At 38.4% G+C, this 23,660-nt stretch overlaps 1 protein-coding gene across 1 annotated transcript in view; it reads left to right on the top strand.

Moving 5' to 3' along the window:
• Window positions 1-5,631, top strand: part of ARL6IP6 (ADP ribosylation factor like GTPase 6 interacting protein 6) — a 33,304-nt gene extending 27,673 nt beyond the window's left edge. The window contains exon 4 of the mRNA XM_006091269.3: window positions 4,867-5,631. Coding sequence (XP_006091331.1) covers window positions 4,867-4,960 — 94 coding nt within the window. The 3' untranslated portion in view covers window positions 4,961-5,631. The remainder of the gene's footprint in view (window positions 1-4,866) is intronic.
• Window positions 5,632-23,660: the final 18,029 nt, after the last annotated feature.

Here is a 23,660-nt window from a genome sequence, read left to right as displayed (position 1 = left end):
TTGGTTATCTTCATGTGAATCTTGCACATTATTGTTAGTTGTATTTCTAAGAGTTTGCAGTTTTTCTTTGATAGTTTGAGGGATCTTTTAGCATAAAAATATTTTTAATTGGCTAATGTTACATAGAAAAGTTGTTAATTTTTGTCAAGGATAGATAAATAAACCAAAAGAATAGACTAGAAAGTCTGAAAACAGACCCACACATACAGGTTATGTTACTTAGGACAAAGGTATTACAGTAGTTCAGTAAGGAGAAAAGATGGTCTTTTCAATAAATTGCACCAAAACAATTGGATATCCATAAGGAATAAAGTGAGCCTTGGCCTCTACCTTATACTATCTACAAAAAATAATTGGAGATGACTTATAAATCTACATTTCAAAGCAAGAACAGTAGAGCTTCTCTAAATAATAGAATACCTTTATAACCTTGGAGTGGTCAAGGATTTATTGTAAAGGCCACAAAAAATTACTAACCATTAAAAAATTAATGAATTGGACTTTGTTTAATTTAAGAACTTATGTTTATCAAAAGGTCTTATTAAGAAATTGAAAGGACAAGCAATAAATGGAAATATTCTTGAAACATTTCTGACAAAGGATTTGTATGTAGAATATGTAAAGAACTCTATGAACCAATAGAAAAAATGAGCAAAAGATGAACAGGAATTTCAAAAAGAAGATATCTGAATGGGCAGTAATAAGTACATTAGTCATCAGTAAAATAAGTATTAAAAGCCAAAACAACATACATTGCAGACCTACTAAAATAAAAAGACTGATAATATGAAATGTTGGGGACTATGTAGAGCAACTAAAACTCTCATACATTGCTGGTGGAAGTGTAAATACTTTAGGAAAATATTTAATGCTTTCTACTAAAGCCAAATCTACATCTACCTTATAACATAGCATTTCCACTCCCCTAATATACCCAAAAGAAATAAAGGCAGATGCCTATACCCACCAAAGATATGTACCTATTATCATTTTCATAGTATCTCTATTTATAGGAGCCCCAAATTGGAAGCAACCCAAACATCGAACATTAGGATGGATAGATAAGTTTTGGTATTTTTATGGAGTACTAAGCAGCATTACAAATGGACAAATTTATGCTACATAAAACATGGATGAATCTCACAGACAGGACTGAGTGAAAGAATTCAGACACAAACGAATACAATGCCACGTAGATGGAGTTTCAAGAGCAGATGAAACCAGTCATCATGATAGCTGACAGTATAGTGGTTATCCCAGGATATTGACAGGGAAAAGGAACAAAGTTTCTGCAATGCTGGAAATGTTCTATATTTGGTCTGGATGGTAAGTACATGAGGGTGTGTCATAAGGTTAATTGGGCTGTATACATGATAGGCATTTGAACTTCACTGTGTATACTTTAATTTTAAAAGTAAAATGCATAAATACAGGAAGAGATTGAGTAAAATAGGCACCATAGCTTAGTCATCATTTTTCAGTTCAAAACATCACCTCTACTGGAGATAAATGAAGGGTTTTGACAAAGGGGACCAAGATATCTTTAGTTTTTTAACAGAACTTCAAAGATCACAGATAAGAGTCATAGGAGAGAAAACCTGCCAGGGGTTGTCTATATCTTTCTCCACAAAGTTTTTAAGTCCCTTGCCTAAGCAGTATATGTGTAACAATCACTATCCTCCCAGTGGGAAGGAATATGGTGCACTTGAGATGGTAGAAACTCTATGAGCCACTGTTCTGGAGCATGACTTCATGGCCATTGAATTTCCTTGCTTTACTTGTTTTGTAAGGGTCACTGAGCAATTGAGCATGTACATATCAGTGAAATTCAAATATATTAACATTGTAGTTATTATAATTTCCTAAAGTTTAGTACACTGTACTCTAATTTAGAGGTTTTCCTATTTTTATGGGAGTACAGGATCACAAACTAGTAAAAGAGAACAAGTAACTCCTAAAATTCTGTTCCATAATTAACTTTATTTTGTTAGTATGAATTTAAATGTTCTCAGGTCATTAATGGTTTTTGTTTGTTTTTACAATGAATGATAATGTGATAGTTCATTTTCATTATTAGGTTTCTGTTCACTAATCAATACATGTTTGAGGAATTTCTTTCTTTAAGGAGCAAAGCATTTAGTACACCTTTTTTGCCATATAGTAGGTAGTACCCCTAGGTAAATTAACCCTTAATGGCAGGAGAAGCACATTAAACTAGACCCTAGGTGGTGAGTAAGGTTGGGTGGAGAGGGTAAATATTAACTCCTATAAACCAGAACAAGGAACCATCAGAAAGCATCAGGGTTCTCTGTGGTCTCAGGTGAAAGCCAGAGGTTGTTCTTTGAAGAGTGTATCTTCTTGATTCTCTGCCGCAAATTTTGTGGGACTGGAATCATTATAGTGAAGTGCACTTCAAGTGTGAATTCAGAGCTAAGTACCTCCCTGGCTTTGACCTATCCTTAGGAAATGAGGAGAGGACATGAACATGACAGCACTGTCAGGCCAGGGCCCTTCTTACTAATGCCTTTTAGCTCTTAGTACTGCCAGTGCACTTCCCTATGTCAGAAGATTCTGTTCTGCCTCTGATACCAGTCGGACACTACCTTTTCTTTATAGTATGCCTGATCCTTATTAGGATAAGCAATGAGTATAATGCAGTACAATTAGTGGTAGGAATGTTAAGAAAGAAAATGTAGTAAAATAAGTAAAATTTCTGCGAGATAAAGGAAACAAATGTCAGGGAAAATCTGTGCACATAGAATAGTTGGCAGTCATTCTATCTAATAATAGACAAACATGGTAATTAACCGTACCTCCGACACACTTCCCATTGGCTAATCAGGGCGATATGCAAATTAATTGCAAACCAAGATGGCGGCCGGCAGCCAGGCAGCTGAAGCGAACAGGAGGTTTGCTTGCTCCAGTGATGAGGAAGCCAAGGTTCCCCGCCTGCCGCCGCCCAGCTCTGAGCTGCACTCTAAGCAACTATGTTGAAATTATAGAAGCTAAACAATCCCCAGAAACCTGCTTTCAGCCAGCCGGGCCTCAGAGCTGGAATTGCAACAGTGTTTCAATTATAGAAGCTAAACAAAGCCCAGATACCTGCTTTCAGCAGCCGAGGTCTCAGAGCTGGAGCCGAGCCTCAGAGCTAAAGCCGGCTCTCAGCTCCAGTGACAGCCATAGAAGGTAAATAAATCCCAGAATAAAAAAAAAAAAAAGAAAAAAAGGAGAGGTTGGGAGCTTCAGTCACCCGCCAGCCTGAAAATGGCCCTCAGCTCCTCACCCAGACTAGCCAGGCACCCCAGTGGGGACCCCCACCCTGAAGGGGGTGTGACCAGCTGCAAACAGCCATCAGCCCGTCATCCAGGCTGGCCAGGCACCCAAGCGGGACCCCCACCCTGATCCGGGACACCCTTCAGGGCAAACCAGCCGGCCCCCACCCGTGCACCAGGCCTCTATCCTATATAGTAAAAAGGGTAATATACAAACTGACCCTAACAGCAGAAGGACTGGGAATGACTGGTCACTATGACACACACTGACCACCAGGGGGCAGACACTCAATGCAGGAGCTGCCCTCTGGTGGTCAGGGCGCTCTCACATGGGAGGAGCTCTGCTCAGCCACAAGCCAGGCTGATGGCTGCCAGTACAGCAGTGGTGGTGGGAGCCTCTCCCGCCTCCTCAGCAGCACTAAAGATGTCCGACTGCAGTTTAGGGCTGCTCCCCGCTGGCAAGTGGACATCCCCCGAGGGCTGCCGGGCTGCCAGAGGGATGTCTGATTGCCATCTTAGGCCCAATCCCCCTGGGAGCGGGCCTAAGCCTGCAGGTGGTCATCCCCTGAGGGGTCCCAGACTGTGAGAGGGACCCCTCCTCCCCCCAGAGTGCACAAATTTTTGTGCACCAGGCCTCTAGTCTATATAATAAAAGCCTAAGCGACCGTTATGGCAGAACGACTGGTCAGTATGATGCGCACTGACCACCAGGGGGTGGACGCTCAACGCAGGAGCTACCCCGTGGTGGTCAGTGTGCTCCCACGGGGGAGTGCCACTCAGCCTGAAGCCGGGTTCATGGCTGGCGAGTGCAGTGGCGGTGGTGGGATCCTCTCCTGCCTCTGCGGCAGCACTAAGGAGCAGTGAGCAAAGCGGTAAGGAGCTTGCCGGTAAGGAGCGAGGGATCCCGGATTGCTAGAGGGTGTCCCAGACTGCAAGAGGGCGCAGGCTAGGCTGAGTGAACCCCCCCCCCCCCACTCCCTGTGCACGAATTTCGTGCACCAGACCTCTAGTAGTAATCATAAAACAAGAGATATGTCTTTGCTGATATCTAGGAACTCACTATAAACCACTTCAATTAAGTAACTTATTAGGTTTAGAACTGAAATGTCTATAAAAGACATAATCTGATTTATGACTCACGCATAGACAAATGCTGGTTTTAGTGCTCAAAGAAATTGTTCTTTCACAATCTCAAAATGGGACAAATGAAATAATACGTATTTTAAATTCTGAGTAAGAACAAGAGAGCAGAGAAACACAATGCTAATTAATGAAGGAAACGTTTGTAATGTAAGAAAAGTTATACCTTAGAATTAGGTTCTGGTACACACAGTAACTGAAGTTCAGTAAAGAAGTACATATAGGTATCAAACTGAGCATTTTGCTCTAAGTAATGAAATAGAAAAATTTGAGGACCAGGACAGTTTGTAACAGAAACTTTAAGATCTATCACTAATCCTGCAGATGTCTAGAATTCTTTTTTAATTTGTGAAATAATGTGCAACACATTTCCAGTTTGTAAGCATTTTTTTAAAACTAATGGTGTTTCTCTTAAACCAAATTACATTTTCCTTTTTCACTTTTTCCCCCTCAGGAAACTTACTGGACATTCTTTCCACATGGGCTATAGCATGGCAATTTTGAACGGCATTGTAGCTGCTCTTACTGTTGCATGGTGCCTCATGTAAACCTGCACTGAAACAGTATTCTTGGCAAAGCTTAGTCATGATTGCTTTGTAGTACCAGGGAAGAAGATCATTGCCTACTCAGAAGACCAAGAAACCTGCTGTTCGTTATGTGATTCCGATGTCTGCCATATCATCATTATGGAGGACCTTCTTAAGCATCGTTCTTCAACCTAGGCACTGGGTTATCTGAATATTAAGTTTCAAGTAGTTTCTTAAAATTGTAAGATGTTTACCTTATCTCTTTTGTGTGTGTTATTTTTCTAAGCTGTAGAAAGCATTTTAATGGAAATCAAACTGGAAAACTTGAATACAGCATATACCTTCCCATGTGTATACTACATTTTTCCTAAGGAATGCTGATAATATATCTTGAGATAGATATATCTTTATTCATTATGTCAGGAAAGCAAACAATGCCCACTACTTTGACATTTTATAGAAGCTACTTTTAAATCTAAATATTTAGGTTTTTTATATTCATATAATCAATAGAAGGTGCATTTATATATTTTAATGGTGCATAGTTTCTTGTGTGTTTTTATTTACATATTTCCTACCACATTAAATTTGTATGTTTTAAAAATTGTTACATCTAGACTAATATAAATGTTATTCTTTAGCTGGCGCAAACCTAATACCTACCATTTTTAAAAATGGCTTCTTTTTTTAAAAAATTGATTTTAGAGAGAGTGGAAGGGAGAGGGAGAGATAGAAGCATCAATGAGACAGAAACATCAATATTGAAGAGCTTACTTCCTGCATGCCCCCTAATGCAGATTGAGCCAGCAAACCTGGACATGTGCCCTGACCAGGAATCAAACCTGTCACCTCTTGGTGCATGGGTCTGTACTCAACCACTGAGCCACACCAGGCATAAAGTATTTTGTCTTTAAGCAAAAAAAAAAAAAGGATATTGACCTTAGTTTAAAATTAAGTAAACTTATTTTTAACAAAAAAAGTCTGAAAAAAGGTAACTTATATAAGCCATTAAATAGTGAGAAATTTGAAGCTATTCACTTTGTTTCCACAATTTCAAATATTTATCCTGGTGTATATATGGTTACTTGAACAGAACTGATTTATTTTGTTTTTAATAAATATTAACCCTGCTAGCAAGCACTAACAACTAGCGGAACTTTAAATGATACATTTTATATCATTGTACCCAATAAAAACTTTAAAAAAATAATAAATATTAACCTAGCATTTTTATATTAGAAATTCTTGAACTAGTTGGTTTTTTATCTTAAAAAAATTTAGTCACCAAAATAGAAAAGGTATTTTGATACAGTGTATATGTAAGTATAATTTTCTATATATAGTTTTATAATTTTCCTATTTAAATGTTCTATAATTGTTTTTGTTTGTATAGTAATTAAGTCTTAATTGTTCCCACTTCCTTTCTAAATATCTGTTTAGAAAGTCATTTTCATTTTTAAAAGATGAACTATTTAAAATGCTGTTTTCCCTACCCATAGAAAGACATATTTAGGAAAGCATTGTAGAGTAAATAAAACTGGTTATTCAGGCTAAATGTGAAATGAATATGTGTGGTCTTGTTTCTGTTATCTGCTGAGTGTTGTTACTGAATAAATGATTTAATGATGTTTCTAAAAGTCTTAACTTTTTACTACTTAAAAATCTTTAGTTGAAAAAGACAAATGATGCTCTAATCTAAATTATCTAAAGTGTTTAGATTAATTTGGGTGTATTTGTGTATGTACATATAGACATACATATATGCATAAGTATATACAAATCCATGGCTTAAGGATTTGATTCCTTCCAGAGTGGATGTTGCAGTGGATCTATTCTCACCCCCTGTCTTTCTCTCCCTGCCCTTCCCAACCTTGGTTCTAAAAGGCTCTTCTATTGCAAAGGAATGTGCAAGTAACAAAATTAGTTTTTCTTCTCTCCACCTCTTCTGATCACTCACCCACCCCCAACTTGGGTAGCTTCTTCCAGATTCTTTGTCTTATGACTAAGAAAAATATTACAGTACACCTTCTCTATGTAGATACCTATAAGATCTAGATACATAGAGATAATATTTTTTCTGGAACACTATTTCTTCTGGATTAGCACTCTTCTTTCTTGAGAAATTATTCTCCTCTCTCTAGTTTAACTAGGGTCCAGATATAAGCCATCCTATTTCCACAGCTGATTGGAAGGTAAGTAACTAACCAAAGGAGATAGGTACCTAGCCAAAACTGGGCTAATCCTAGTTTCTCATCTCTCCTGGCCATAGTGATTGCAACAGGAATAGAAATGTGACTCAAATCAGGCCAGTCTTTTCCCAGGATTTTTCATCTTGAATTTAAGGTCTGATGAAGCTGGGAAGGTGATGTTGGCAGCCAGGGTTCAGCCACCCCCAGTGGGAAGGAATAAGGCTAACATGTATGCTGCTAATGACTGTCCTGTACTCCCTGAAGCCCAGTGGTGACCCTGCCATTCTTTAAATTGGTAACATGAATCATTAAATTCTTCCTTTGGCCTCTGCTCTTAATACTGGGTTTTGTCATTTTCAATAAAAGGAGTCAAGTGATTTTATCTGGCAGGGGAATCCATCTATTATGATACTCAGATCATCTTATCTCTTTTTGTGTAGCTTACAACATTCCATTCAGTGAGTTGTGAAGGATGCATTGGATATAAGTGTACCTGTGGCCACAAAAGGGTTTTGGGGTAAAACTAGCTATTAATCTACTTGCTGTTTCATCAGGAATTGATTATATTCCCAAATTTAATTCTGCTTTAAATGTTACCAGAATATTACTTATCAAGATAAGGTAGTGTGTTCCCTGCCTCGCCCTTATCTGTGGTTTTTTCCTTCTGCAGTTTCTGCAGTTTCAGTTGCCCTCAATCAACCGCAGTCCCAAAATGTTAATGGAAAATTCCAGAAATAAACATTCATAAAAGATTCATAAGTTTAAAATTACATGCCATTCTGAGTAGCATGATGAAATCTCATGCCATTTTACCTGGTCATGAATCATCCTTTTGTATGTTATTCACCCCTTAATCATTTAGTGGCCATCTCAGTTACCAGATCAACTGTCACAGTCTCTGTTCACGTAATCTTTATTTTAACTCAATAATGGCCCCTAAGTGCAGTATTATTGATGCTGGCAATTTGGATGTGCCAAGGAGAAACTATAAAGTGCTTTAAGTAAAAAGGTGAAAGATCTTGATAACAGAAAAAAGTCGTATGCTGAGGTTGCTAAAGTTATGGCCACAGTATGTGATAAGTGCTTAGTTAAGATGGAAAGGCATTAAATTTGTGGGTGGAAGACATGAACAGAAAATGTGTTATAATTAAGAGCAGCTTGCTCCAGAAAACAAGTTTATTCAGACTTCTGCGAGGGATCCCCTGAAACAAGTGACCACATTCACATAGCTCTGATTACAGTGTATTGTTGTAATTATACTATTCCATTAATTATTAATCTTTTACTGCGCCTAATTTATAAATTAAAGTTGGTCAAGGTTTGTATAAAAATACATAATATATCTAGGGTTTGGTGCTATCTTGACTTCATGCATCCAGTGGGAGTCTTGGAATGAATTCCCTAAGGATAAGGGGAGACTACTATATAATGAGTCTTTAGATCAATGAGTTTTAAATACAGTGCTATTACTTAATAATGCTTCTCAGTTTCCTTATCTGTAAAATGGGAAGACTACCCCTTCCTAACCTTTTTTATTGACACCAATCATTTTCCAAGCTCCTAACAATTTCGCCAACTGCTAATTCACTCCCATGAATATGCATAACCCTTATTTTATACCATATTGTCACAATTGGGAGGCCAAGGATGCAGCTAAACATGTACAATGCCAAGGATAGCTCCCCAACAGAAAGAATAACAGCCAAAATGCTAATAGTGCCAAGGCTGAGAAGCCCTGATCTAGGACTAGATGAGTCAGATAGCATCCTGTTCAGAATGGACAGCTGGGGTCACAAGGTTACCTGAAGCCCAGGTGTTCATTCTCTAAAAGGTCAGGTAGAAAGCTGTTTCTCAAAAGGAAAGAATTATTAGCTTAAGAGGACTTGTCTCTGTGCCAGTCCCCTATGGGCCTGTCTGGCAAGGGCCTGTTTGCATACTCAAGGGAGAAATGTGTCCACAAAGTTCATATACAAAAATGCTGTTGAATTGAAAGCTGAGGCCACATTTGACCATTTCAAGTCCATTAGAGGACTGGGTACACAGGCCAAATCGGTGTTAAAGTACTGACTGGAGTGATTGATAATCCACTGAGGGGAAATCACTGCTATACAGTGGGAGCCAGGAGTTTGGACAAAAACCCCAAAGCCCCGTGTTGCTTCCTTGTTAGACTCATTTTCAGTTAGTCGAATATTATAACCTACACAGACGGGGGGGGGGGGGGGGGGGGACTCAAATCCCTCAGGAATAAGATTTTGGTTACCTCACCAGATTTAAAAACCTGTACCTGTTAAGAAAGTCAAGGGGACATGAAATAGATATAGGACAAAAGTCAAATACTAGCTTGTGTCTCATGACTAGTTTCAAAAACAGAGCTATAGCCTCTACCCATATTTCTTTTCTATGGCATCTGTGTATTTTAACTAATTCCTTTCTTTTTTCCTGTTTCTGTCAGGAAAACTGTTATTTCTGACTTATTTCTTTTACTAATTTGTAGAAAATAGCATATGCTATCTAGCCTTATTTCATAATGACCCATCTTCCTAAAGAGTCTTTTAGACACTTTTTTAAATGTATCCAATACCTAGGATTTTTGACATTAGCTAACTACAATGTAGTATATAGATTGCAGGATATTGTGATGGGATTCCTGTATAACTTGGGAGGAATCAACATTTCCCTGAGATCCTGGACATGGAACTGAATATAGTTACCTGTCAGACTGCTGATTGTCTTCCTATGTGAGGAAGGGTCTGCATTCTCAACTGAACGAGAAATGGTTGTGCTACGTTAAATGGGATGATTTTTGAAGTGTAATCATGGGAAATAGTGGGTAGGTGTATGCAGGACAAGCAAAGGAGCGGACTCTAGTAGGTATGTTACCAGTTGTCGTCTTAATATATTTTTATTGATTTCAGAGAGGAAGGGAGAGAGAGAAAGAAACATCATTGATGAGAGAAAATCATTAGTCAGCTGCCTTCTGCACTCCCCACATTGGGGATTGAGCCCACAACCCAGGTATGTACCCCGACCAAGAATCGAACTGTGACCTCCTGGTTCATACGTCAACACTCAACCACTAAGCCACGCCGGCCAGGTGGTGTGTTACCAGTTTTTGACTGCTCAACCCCAAAATCTGTTCTTACTTTGGGAGACTTGTTATGTGTTTGTGGGAAGCAAGGCTCTACATAGCGATAGGGCTAAGAGGTTAGATATTTCCTTTCTGCCAAACTATTTGTTAGTATGTAACCTTGGTGGGTGCTACAAATTGTACATTTCAGCCCAAGTTTTGAGTTGTGAAGGAATGGCAGTCACTGACAGAAAGCTTAGAATTCATTCATAGTTGTGCCATTCTGTGGCCATGGCAGTGGTTTCTAGTTCTGTTCTGCAGTGATTGATACAATACTAACTAGACTGTTTTGAAGCAAACCTTAGCTATAATCTCTGCTACAAAACTTTCTTGTCATTTTATGATCCTGGTTTTCTGGCCTTTCCTTCAATCCTGTGAGCTACTCCCTAGCCCAGTGATGGTGAACCTTTTGAGCTCGGCGTGTCAGCATTTTGAAAACTGTAACTTAACTCTGGTGTCGTGTCACATATAGAAATTTTTTGCTATTTGCAACCATAGTAAAACAAAGATTTATATTTTTGATATTTATTTTATATATTTAAATGCCATTTAACAAAGAAAAATCAACCAAAAAAATGAGTTCACGTGTCACCTCTGACACGAGTGTCATAGGTTCGCCATCACTGCCCTAGCCTTATAATAAAAATATTTTCTTTTTAGCTAGCTAAAGTTAAATTTTGATGTTTAAAACCAAGAACCAAGAAGTCATCATTTATCAACATTCCACCTCTACCTGTCCACAAACTTCTTGAAAAAAGTTTGTTCCACTGTTATTTCTGACTTGTTTCTTTTACTAATTTGTAGAAAATAGCATATGCTATCTAGCCTTATTTCATAATGACCCATCTTCCTAAAGAGTCTTTTAGACTCTTTTTTAAATGTATCCAATACCTAGGCTGAAGCTTATACTACACAGCAAGTGCTCAATATCTGTGTATAGAGTTATAAAGTGGTATAAGAAAAAAATGAAAAAATAACTTTGGAAGAAATGACTTTAGATCTTGTGTATCTTATAAGTACATAAATAGGCAATAAGTAACACTACAAACACATAAGCAAGTGTTTTCTGTGCTAGTACAAATATCTTTCATACAATACTAGATTTTTCTTTCAAAAATAAAAAAGGTAACAGGAATTGGTCATAAGTATAATTTAAAAAATACAGTGTATCCCTGGATTTCCTTTACATCTGACCATTTGCAGTGCTACCAGACAGCAGATATGTGGTATAATTAAAGAGCAATTAGAATGTAATTTATTCAGATTTTCATAAATTAATACATTGGAACCAGCCTCCACAAGAAAGTAATATTAAATATTGAGGCACTGGAATACAGACCTAAATTATACAAAAATACAGGTCACTTCTCTGAATAAAGAAGTATCTAGGAAAAACCAGTGTTTAGAATATTTTTACTTATAACCTTAAAAAATTGTGCACAAGAAAATGTCCAAATTTACAGATGACACTAAGCTCTCCTGGATATTGGAATTTGGAAAACTCCACAAGAATATCCCAGAACATATATAAGTAAGCAGAAAAATGACAAATATTTGACAATGGATAACTGGTAAAATTGAGGTGGGGGGGCAAATGTATATGTAAGGAACCACCAGGAAAAGTGTTAAAAACAAATTGAAGTACATTCTTTGAACTAAAGTTCTGGCCTCTGCTACTCAAGAAAGCATCAGGAATATTTCAAATCCATGCTGAAAATATAGACCTAGAGCTTGCAAGTAGTAGTTTTAGAAGAAATTCCTCAGTCCATTGCAGATTTATGGAGTTTCTACCTATAGATAGTGTGGGCTAGAAATCTAGATAGCTTGATAAAGGTTTATAAAACCATAAATAATGAATGCCGCAGTTTGTAAAGGTAGAATGCTTCAGAGATATAATTAATCTTGTGCGGGGGGAGTTCTGGCAAGGAACCATGTGTATGTGCTACTGCTAGCAGCCTGTTCTTTCCCATGAAACTTGGTAACTGTTTCCTTGCCACCTCCTCCAGCACTGGACTCCCTGTTCCTCCCTCTTTTCCCAGAAATCAACATTGTTTTACAATTGCTTACAGGGAACTAATGGGCTGAATTACTTTCCTTCTCTTTAGAGGCAATTACAAGATCAGCCCTCAGTGGCTTTGGATCACCTACAGAATGGAACTTGGATATTCAGTTAAATGTAATATGTAGGGAAAATATTAATTCCTAAGAGCAGTTCAAAATTAAAACCAAAATCCTGATCCCAAAAAACTTTTGTAAATGCTGGCTTAGCTACTGAAAGTTTAGCTCCACTGTGTTTTAAACTACCATTTTAAATTCTGTCAGTATAACTTATATGTCAAAAAAATAAGACTTTATATATTTGTATTTTAGCTAGATACTGAGAAAGTGATTACTACTTCTAGGCAATTTATAATTCCTATTGCTGTACAAATCTGCTTAAGGTAAAAGTCAGCATGCTGAATCTAAAAGAGTAATGAGAGTATAATTTTCCATTTTGCATTAAATACAACTAATGCTTGGACTGTTGGATGTTACAAGTTCCTATTGATGTAAAATATAGAGTACTTGACATTTGTTCTATATCAGTTTTTACATAAAATTGTACTTTCAAATTGAGCAAATTTTAATTGTTTTAAGATTTGGAGAAACAAAATGAGAATCAAAGTTGTAAGTATCATGTAGGTAACCAATAAGAAACATTTTATAAAATTGATAGAATAAAGTGTTATACATTAAAGAACCTCAAAAGTGAATCTCAAAGGTTTTCTTTAAAAAGTTTTCTTAAAAATGTTTTCTTTCTTGATAGAATACTTTTAAGGGGCTAAAGAGGTGACATGACTGAATCTCAGGTCTATAAATCAAAAAACACTTCTAGCTAAAGTGCCCAACCATATTTAAGATCTTAACTTTGAAAACATAGCATAATCTAGATTTTTTTCCCTCTACTATTACAAGATACCAGTAATTTATAAAAAATATTAAAATATATCAAGACTTTTGGTGCAGGTACAAGAAATACATTGGGCTACTTTATTATATGGATGCTGTGAAATCTCAGAAACAAAGGCTGAAATACAAAGCCCTTCCTATCCGCCCTGATTAGTGTTTTTGTATGTATGCACCAGTTTGACAAGATAAATTCACTCTAATGATGTGATTTGTGGTGAATGCCTGTTTTTTCCTTCTTGAGTGGGAAGGGCTAGAATCTGAGTAGTTGAGGTCAGTCATCTAGGCACTGCATGCATACGTAAATGAACCCTAATAAATACCCTGGACACCAAGGCTCAAGTAAGCTTCCCTGGTTGGCAACATTTCACATGTATGGTCACATGTGTTGAGAGAATTAAGCATGTCCCCATGTGACTCCACTGTGGGGACATCTGAAAGCTCATGCCTGGTTTCTCCTGGACTTCACCCCTTGTGCCTTTTCCCTTTATGGATTGCAGTCTGTATTCTTTCACTATAATAAACTGAACATGAGTCACCAAGCCTGACAGTGGTCTTGCACACAAATTAACTGAAAAATTGTCAAAAGATATAGTTCCTCTCCTCTTCTTGGGACCTATGTAACTGTTAAACCACCCTTCCCCAAATGACAAGCTCTGCTTGATCCATACACACCTGTCTACAGATCCTTAATGAGGATGCTAGCACTGAAAAGTGATTTAATCCACCCTTCTCATGCTATAGATGAAATTGAGGATGAGAAGAAAGTCAATTCCATGACCATTATGCCTCTCTGGGTGTCAGCTCAGATTGAGGTTAGATTAATTCTTCTTTTACATTCTCACCAGGAACCTAGGCAAGACTAAATCTCTGGCTATGTAATTGGCTAAGGACAGTTTAACATGTACTGTTCTGTGGTAGCTCTGTGCTTCTCTCTCAGGACTCCTGGAGCCATGGTAGTGACCCTTAACCAGCATGGGAATGGAATACGCTAACTAGTGATTTATAGTGCAAAGTACTCTTTATAGTCTAAAAGTTCCCTGGGGCTATCCTGTATTAGCTTCTCTACATTGGTCACAGAAAATGTATACACTGGGAAAAAAATAATAAAGTAAAATGAATACACTGATTTTTTTGTTTCTATTTTCCGTTGTGTTGTGTTGTGTGTGTGTGTGTGTGTGTGTGTGTGTGTGTGTGTTTTCTTCTTTTTTCTTTTCTACACTGATTGTTATATTTGGTCACATAGCTCGGTTTTTGCTCTTGATCGGTGTAAAAGACTTCGGTAAGTAGTATATTAGCTTCCCCGGGCTGCTGTAATAGATTACCACAAATGTGATGGTTTACAACAGCAGGAATCTACCTCTCACAGTTGTGGAGGCCAGAAGTCCAGAAAGTTCTGGCAGGGCCACACTGCCTCCAAAGGCTCCTGGGGAGAACCCTTCCTTTCCCCCTCCAGCTTCTGGTAGTTTCTTGCATTCCTTGGCTTGTAGATGCATCACTTCAATCTCTTCTTCCTCTCTGTCTGTTAAAAGGGCATTTTCAATGGATAGAGGGTCCACCCTAATCCAGTATGAGCTCATCTCAATCTTTACCTTAATTACATCTGCCAAGACTATACTTCCAAGTTAGGTTACATTCTGAGGTTCTGGGTGGACATGAATTTGGGGGGGTTGGGGGGGATTCTATAACCCACTGTAGTTGGCTTCCCTGAGACTGAGATATCTCACACACATTTGGGTGATTCACATTCTGAATGTGAGTATGTCTGTGACTGAGAGAGGACCCGAAACTGTGCCTGATATTTTGGTTGTTCCTAATGTTTTCCTTTTTTTTTCTTGCTCCTGCTGCTGTGTTTGTTCTGCCTGTTATATTTTGTGAGTATTCCTCATTAGAGAGTCCCTTGAGTGCTTTCAATGTTCTTACCCAGTATAAATTGTTGTACTTTTGTTTTTATTACTTTTAGTGTTTTATTTTCCAATGAAATCACCTGTGTTTTGACTCTTTCCTATTTTGGTAGAAAATGCATTAAAGCATTTGATTGAAGATTGTGAAACCTATAATCCTGGTCAGCCACATTGGACCATGTGAAATGCAGCAAATCATTTGAACCTCAGGTTTCTGAGCTAAGAAGAATACTAGTATATATAAGCCTAGATGATTTTTGAGGTCTCATCCTGTGTCAGAGTGGGTCCTCTGAGAAGCAGATGACCAGGAGGAATTAGGGCAAGAAATTTATCGGGGGAAATGTGTGTGAAAGATTAAAGGGTGAAGGAGCAGGAGTAAGTGGAGAGAGTGACACTGATCCCTGTGAAAAAGGGGAAAGGAAGGAGGATTAGGTCACAAAAACCTCAGACTGTAGCACAGCTCTGACAAATTCCTGGGGACTCCCGGAATAAAGACTGCCCATTAGAATAGTCCTGCGTGGGCAGCGATGGCCTGGCTTTTGTACCTCACGGTGTCACTTGCCAGGAGCAGCACAGGAAGACGGTAGTCTCAGCATAGCCACTGCTGTGGATCTCAAAGTTAACTGGTGCAAATCAACTAACTAGAACTCTTACAGCAGGTTCTATTTTGAAGGAAGATCTGAATGCCGTAACTCTAGGACTGCCAAAACGCCAACATCTAAAATTCTGAGGTTATGACCAATATGGACTGCATGTTTTTGTCCCCAAAATTAATATGCTCTAATTCCCAACATATTGGTATTAGAAAGTAGGGTCTTTGGGAAGTAATTAGGCTTAAATGAGGTCTTGAGGGTGTGCCCCCATAATGGATTATAGTCACTTAAATCCCACAGGCCAGGTTTAAGCTGTGTTGTGAGTGTCCCTATTTGTTTCAACCTGCTTCTCACATGTAATGCAGATTTAGTTTTCTTCTCCTTCATGCTCCCTTTGTCCTCTCTGAAACTCCATCCACCCCTCCCTTTTCTTTACCAGCGATATGGCAAGCACCCCCTCAGCTCTTCTTCACAGGAGCACTTCTCCACCTTGGCTGTACACTGGAGTCATCTGGGGACCTTCAGAAATGTTCAGTGCTTGGGGCATGCCCCAGGTCAAGGAAATCAGAATCTCTTGGGGGTGAAACCAGACATAGATGGATTTTAAGTCTCTTCCAGGGACCCAGTGGTTAGCAGCCCTGTTGCAGAGCTCATAGCCCAGGGGAATGAAGAAACACAAGCTAAATTAATAAAACACCTCAGTGGCAGTATTTCAGAGAGAGGAAAAGAGAGGGAGAGAGGAAAAAAGCGATGAGAATCATTGATTGGCTGCCTCTTGCACGCCCCACACTGGGGATGGCGCCCGAAACCCGGGCATGTGCCTTGACCGGGAATCAAACCATGACCTCCTGGTTCATAGGTCAACACTCAACCACTGAGCCATGCCAGCCAGGCAGCATTTCCTTTTTTTAAGAGACACATAACTTTTTCTTATTTGCTTTTTGTATTAGATATAAGGGATATTAATCTTATTCAATAAGGGCAATATAAATTTATATAAACTGTCCCCTACCATTTGTCACTTCATAGTCTGCCATGCAATTCTTGTTTTCTTAACCCATTAAATTACTCGTATGGTTTTGTGTTTGAGGGGAAGTTATGTGTCAATAATAATGAAAAAAACAACAACAACACGTTACATCCCTTTGAGGCAGTTGATTTCTGTAATGTTTTTGTGAGGTTGGGGGTCATGGGGAGGAGCTAAGTCAGAGTTGCTATTCAGCATCACTGGACAGTTGTAGATGAGACCTGTTTGTTCAGTTTTATACTGTCCTGCACAAAATCACTGCTGTGCAAAAAGACACATATTCATTGCTCTTCATTTAGTAAAAAGGTATTTATTGTGGGCCTACTATGTCATGGGAACTGTGCTTTGGATCAGTGATATAAAGAGGAATGAAAGAGGTTGGATCTATCAATGTGGAAAAGGTTAATTTATGGGATATCCTTACAATGGATAACGGTCTAACTTTCAGAGATGAAGTTAGACAATACTCAAGAAGTTATTAATGATAATGCTGTTAGGTGTTGGTAGTTTAGTTATTTAAATATATTTTATTTTAAAATGGGGTGTGTGATAAGCATATTAAAAATTGTTAAAGAATTCATACAAAATGGGTTATCAGTGGGAGACTGTGTTGAAGCAAGCAGGAGTCTCTCATACTTTTATATTACTTATAGTTCTTTTAAAGTACAGTAGACTTTTCAGTCACTGTAGGCATGAGGTTTTATGGTATTTTTGAAATTAAAAAGATATCTATAAAGGAAGTCTTTTTCTTCAAGGAATTGAGAAATATTTTCAAACTGTTTTAAAAGGACTTTGCCAATAAATTCAAGTGTTTTCTTGCCTTCCCAGTAATAAAAAAAAGCTGAAACAATATAATGTAATAGCCCATGTCCTCTCCTGGTAACCTAGCTTTGTTTGAAATAGTTGCTCTGCATTTTAAAAAATGGTTACCTTCTTTATACACAAACATATGAAGCGACCTTGTAGCAATCAAAGAACGAATATTTCTCTTAGATCACCTGCTGAAAACTGATTCCAAAGACTGCAAACATCTCTTTAAAAGACACTATCAGGATTCCAGTGAGAAACAGAGCCAGTGGAAGATAAAAATAGAACTAGTAGGAGATGGATGGATAGATAGAGAGATATAGACAGATAGATAGATGTAGAGATACCTTGCATATATATGGAGAGAGAGAGGGAGGGCGAGAGGGATCCAGAGAGCGATATGGATATTTATTGTAAGTAATTGACTTATACTACTGTGGAGGCTGACCAGGCAGGTTCAAATCTACAGGGCAGGCTCTCAGGAAGGGCAGGCTGTAAGCTCTTGGGCAGGAGCTGATACTGTAGTACATAAATGAAAATTTTTCTCAGGGAAGCCTCTGATTACTCTTAAGGCCTTTTGACTCATCGGATTAGGGCCACCCAGATTATCGTATGCTCTTCTTTACTTAAAGTCAACTAACTGTAGATATTAATCACATCTACAAAATACCTCTACAGCAATACCTAGATTAGTGTTTGATTAAATAACTGGGTATACTATAGCCTGGATAAGGTGGCACATTAAACTGACATCATGTCCACCCTTGGTCAATTTTCAACCAATACACATTTCCTTAAGTGATGCTTAATCTCCAAAGTACGTGTTTGGTCCATGTTTCAGTCAACCAAAGAAACTATCAGAGCTCTTTCTAACTCCCCAAACTAAATCATTGAATCCAGAATCTCTGCTTAAGGGGCCCATATGAATAAATTTCGTCTGACCTAACTTTACATTCCCTCTACCATTCTCCCACACGTTTGATCCTACTTCCCAGATTTCTCTCTTTATAAACTGGAAGATTCATGCACTCCTATTGCTGTGTAGAGAAGCTACTCTTGGGTTACATTTATTTTTCTTTTTTGGGGTGGGGTGGGTTACATTTATATCCTACCCTTTAGGGCTTGTTGGGACATAAGTCTAGTTTTAGGTCTAGAAGCAAAGGGAGTGGCACTGGTAGGTCCTGAGGAGAATGAGCAGTGCCTTACAAAGAGAGGCCATTCGACTTTTTCAGGCAAAGCAGGGTGAACTTCCACAGACAGGAGGGGAAGGACTGCTTATACTGGCAGAATTTATGGGTTCTATTTTTCTAGCTTCATTGGAATCTTCCAAAATGTCCTGATTCTAGTGATTATGCTCCCATTCCTTCCCATGCCTTCACTTAAGGAGAAGACACCCAGTAAGGTTGGGGGATTCTATTTGCATTGTAATCCAGCCACTTGAGGGGTGAAATTCTGGATTTGGTTTTCAGACATTTTAGCGTTGCAGCTATAGGAGGTAAAGGTTTCTTTGATGAAACAGAGACTCTTGGGTCATTTATGCAGAACTTGAGCTGGGAATTTGAAGGCCTGAGCTCATTCTTTCCTTTACTTTACTCTGCCTGGTGTTCCTCCATCCAGAAACCCTCTTCTTTCCTGTCTCTGGGAAATAAGCTTTCAGTCTCCAGCCCAGTTTGGGAGGTGTGTAATCTGGTTGTGTGATTGGAGAGGATTCTTAAATGGATTCCTTTTTTTTTCTTTCTAGTTACATTTATATTTAGTGCTATTTTGTACCAATTTCAGGTGTGTACGGCTTAGTGGTCAGACAGCCATACACCCTACAAAGTGCTCCCCCTGCTATCCCAAGCACCTGCCTGGCACCATATAGAGTCACCACAATATCATTGACTATATTGCCCATGCTGTACTTACATCCCTGTGTCTATTTTGTAACTACTCATTTGTACATTTAAAAAAAATAATATTTTGGTTTTTAGTTTTACTTTTATCCTACCTTCAGAGGTTTCTGATGACCGCAATTCTAGGCTTTTGCTAGTTCTATGATATAAATCTTGTTGCCTCTCAGCTTTCTCCTGTTTCCCTAAAACTCAACTTTCTCTAGCATGCTAAGCTAATTACCACTTGTCCATCTGCTTCCCAATATCCATAATTTTGTTGTTGCATCTCTCTTTTTTTTCTCGTCTGGGTAAATACATAAAAAAACAACAAGAAAGCAAAAAAAGAAAAACATCTCTTTACTATCACTTTAATGAGATTTTGGGAGATAACAAAGTAAATACATTTTTTTAATCCATCATCTTTACCTAGAACCCATTGATACAATTTCGAAGGATGAGCTATCTTACATTCCTCAGATAATCTCTGCTTGATCATGATATTGCAGGATTTCTTAAATAATATTTAACTTGGTATATTTGCACCTCAGTTCACAACTAAGGCTCTCCTAAAAATAATATTTTATTGTCCATGAATATTTTGCTTGTGGTGGCATTATAATCTCATAAAATGAGTTAAGAAACACCTGTTTTTATTCGAGTTTGTTTATAGTAGGAGTTATTCTTTCTTTGAAGGGCTGGTAAGACTTGATTGTCAAACTTTCAGATGTAGTGCCTATGATATCTATAATAATAAAAGCGTAATATGCTAATTAGACCGGATGGCCGAACAGCAGAACGACTGTCTGGACGATCTTCCAGATGAAGCCGGGGTGCGAGGACTGAGCCCCTTGTACGAATTTCATGCATAGAGCCTCTAGTATTTTTTTAATTCTCACAAATTTAAAAAAAAAAAGATTTTTAGAAAGAGAGGAAGGGAGAGAGAGAAACATTATGAGAGAGAAACATCAATTGGTTGCCTTTTATACCGACAGGTAATTGAGCCCACAACCTTTTAAGCGCACGGGATGATGCTCCAACCAACTGAGTCACCCAACGAGGGCCTGTTTCCTATTATTTGAGTTCAATGTATCATTTTTGCCCAAAACTCTTGGTTGATATGAACTTTGATGTTTGTGGATTCAGTAATGACTCAAAGTTATTGGTCTCTTATACTTTATGGTTACATTACTTTACAGTAATAAACCGTAAGTAAAACCATAGATATTGAGATCAATCAGACTCCAGAGTATATTTTAAGAACTTACATTGAAATTTTATTTATTTAATGGTGCTTGTATTACACGAAATAGCCCTAAAAATAATTAAATTACCAGATTTTAAAAATTAATTACATAGAATTTAACACTTCATTCTTTCTAGATGATTTCATACATGTGAGTTTTGTCTGCCCAGCTAAATTATAAGCAGATTAATTCTAAGGACCATGTTTTCTGCATCTTTGTATCCTTTGTAATGCTAAGAACTGTGCTGGATAGTCAGACATAACGTGTAAATACTTTCGACTGATTTTAGCATATCTCCTTAATATCTACATCTTTCCTAATGAATGAATATGGGAAAATTCAGTTTATCAAGGATTCTGGTTAGTTAATTTCTGATAATTGATTAAACTTCTTTTAAAATTGTGTATTAAAAATATAATAATGGATTCAATTTCTTTTGAAATTGTTGCCCAGCTTTACATTAGATCCTCTTTTTATCATTTTGTCTTAATGACTAGCTTAGGCTATAAAAGTAATGACCCATTCATTTACTTAATCCCTCTCAATAACTGATGCAGTTCTTTGAATTCAGTGGTTCTGCTGGTGTGATTGATACTGACAGTAAATGTAGCTGAAATAAGTATATTAATCATTCAGGAGCCTTATTTTTCTGCTGCATTGTTGTAACCCCTATAATAAAATGGTTTGTGGGGAACCCTCTCAGTGGCCAGAGATACCCAAACAGGTATGGTCTGAATACTCTGCTCATTTCAACCAGACTATTTTCTTTCTTTAACTTACTGAGTTTCCCCATTAAGTGTTGTTTAAACAAAAGTTTTTTAGGCTAAACCAAATTTTGAAAACCACTGTCCACTGCATAAATCTGACCCAAGTCTTCTGAGGTCTCAATTGCATCATCATTCATTCATTCACCCATATATTTATTAATGTATTTAACAAATGTTTATTGAGCAAATGCATGTGCTACGTGTTAACTTAAACTCTGAAGAGAAGCCTCTCTTCTCAAGCTAGCTTTTCTGGATGCAATAATTTGCGCCTAGTGAGAGAAAATAAAGAGACAATTTGCAAGGTTTCTTTCTTATACTCTTATTCCAGCTTATCCAATTTTCTCTTCCATTGTTCTCAAAATAATTAAATAAGTAAGAATAATTATGTTTGTACAGATTTGCAGTAATAATAAACAGCAAATAATGGTTAACATTCAGACTTTGGCTAAGAGATCAGAAAATGTCACTCTGAAATTGAGTTGACCTATAATTCTATCTTATCCAATTCTCTTGAGTCTAGCACCGTGGTCGGCAAACTGCGGCTTGTGAGCCACATGCGGCTCTTTGGCCCCTTGAGTGTGGCTCTTCCACAAAAATACCACGTGTGGGTGCGCATGTACTTGTCTTGGAAAGTTCATCGTCCATGCGCACCCACCACGGAGAATTTTGTGGAAGAGCCACACTCAAGGGGCCAAAGAGCCGCATGTGGCTCACAAGCCGCAGTTTGCCGACCACTGGTTTATCCTATATAATAAAAGCCTAATATGCTAAGTGTCTGGTGGGCCATTCAACCAATCAAAGCGTAATATGCTAATGATATGCTAAGGCCACTCAACTGCTCGCTATGACGTGCACTGACCACCAGGGGGCAGACGCTCAGACTGGTAGGTTAGCTTGCTGCTGGAGTCCAGCCGATTGGGACTGAGTAAGATGGGCCAGACACACTCTGGAGCCCTCCCATGGTCCCTCCCTGGCTGGCCAACCTCCCGCGTCCCTCCCCAGCTCTGATCATGCACCGGTGGGATCCCTCGGCCTGGCCTGCGCCCTCTCGCATTCCAGGACCCCTTGTGGGATGTCAGAGAGCCCGTTTTGGTCCAATCCCACAGGCCAGGCTGAGGGACCTCACTGGTGCACCAGGCCTCTAGTACATTTATATAACTTACAAGGTGAACCCCTTGATAAGTCTGGTACCTACCTGATGCCACACAGTTATAATATTATTGACTGTACTTTTTAACTAATTTAATTCATTCTATTAGATGGACACTATTATTAACCCCAATTTACACAGAAAGAAACTGAGGCCTGGAAAATGGCTTGCCCAAGATCACAGAACTAGCAAGGGGCAACACTGGGCTTTAGATCCAGACTGTCAGATGTTTACTTGTTTCACCACCATAGTCTTCTTCTTTTCTGTCTTCCATTCCCTCAAGAGCATCCAAACCCTCTGGCATCTGTCTGTCTCCTTTCTCCAGGGAACCCCCCAAATTTTCCTCAGGGAATTTCCTTTCTTTCTCTCCTATTGAACAGTGGAATCTCCTAATTCCCTAAGAATACACCTTAGTATCTCATTAAACTATTTCTTTCTCTGAGTGAACTTTCTACATTCTGTTTCCTAACTAAAACAGATACAAAGGAAGGTCTCTGTTGCAGAAGAATTGTAGCAGAAGAGGGCCCCAGAAGATGCCCCCCCCCCCCGACACCTAATATGCCTCTTTAGGATATGGCTTATTTATTTTGAGATAAAGGCCATTGAGAACCAGCAGGCTCAGGAAAACCTCTGAAAACAAGGAAATATACATTTATAAATGATTTTCATTTAGACAGCTCTCTTTCTTCCATATAGAGAAGAGGAGGACTCTTACCAACTCTTCTAAATGGAAAAGGCACAGATTTAAATCTGCACACTGAACCTCATTGAACAACTCTTGTTTACCATATGTTTCCTGGTCATCTTCCCAAAACTTGCCTCTTCTGCCCAGAAGCCCCAAACCCCTTTCTTTGTTGGCATTTAAATCTTAGTTCTAAGAAGAGCCACTACTTTGGGTTAGTTATTTCTGAGTGCTCCCATGTGTATGTGTGCAATGTACATATTAATAAACTTCTACTTGTTTCTCTCCTGTTAATCTGATTTTGGCCATTCTAATTTACAGGACCCCAGCTGGAGAACCTAAGGTTGGAAGATTTTTTTTCTGCCCTCAGATGAGGAAACTGATATTTGGGGAAGTAAGCAGACATCCCCA

Source organism: Myotis lucifugus, unplaced genomic scaffold (assembly GCF_000147115.1).
Source record: "Myotis lucifugus unplaced genomic scaffold, Myoluc2.0 scaffold_89, whole genome shotgun sequence".
Lineage (NCBI taxonomy): Eukaryota > Metazoa > Chordata > Mammalia > Chiroptera > Vespertilionidae > Myotis > Myotis lucifugus.
Note: the sequence above shows the minus strand (reverse complement) of the source record. Positions and strands in the feature narration are given on the sequence as shown.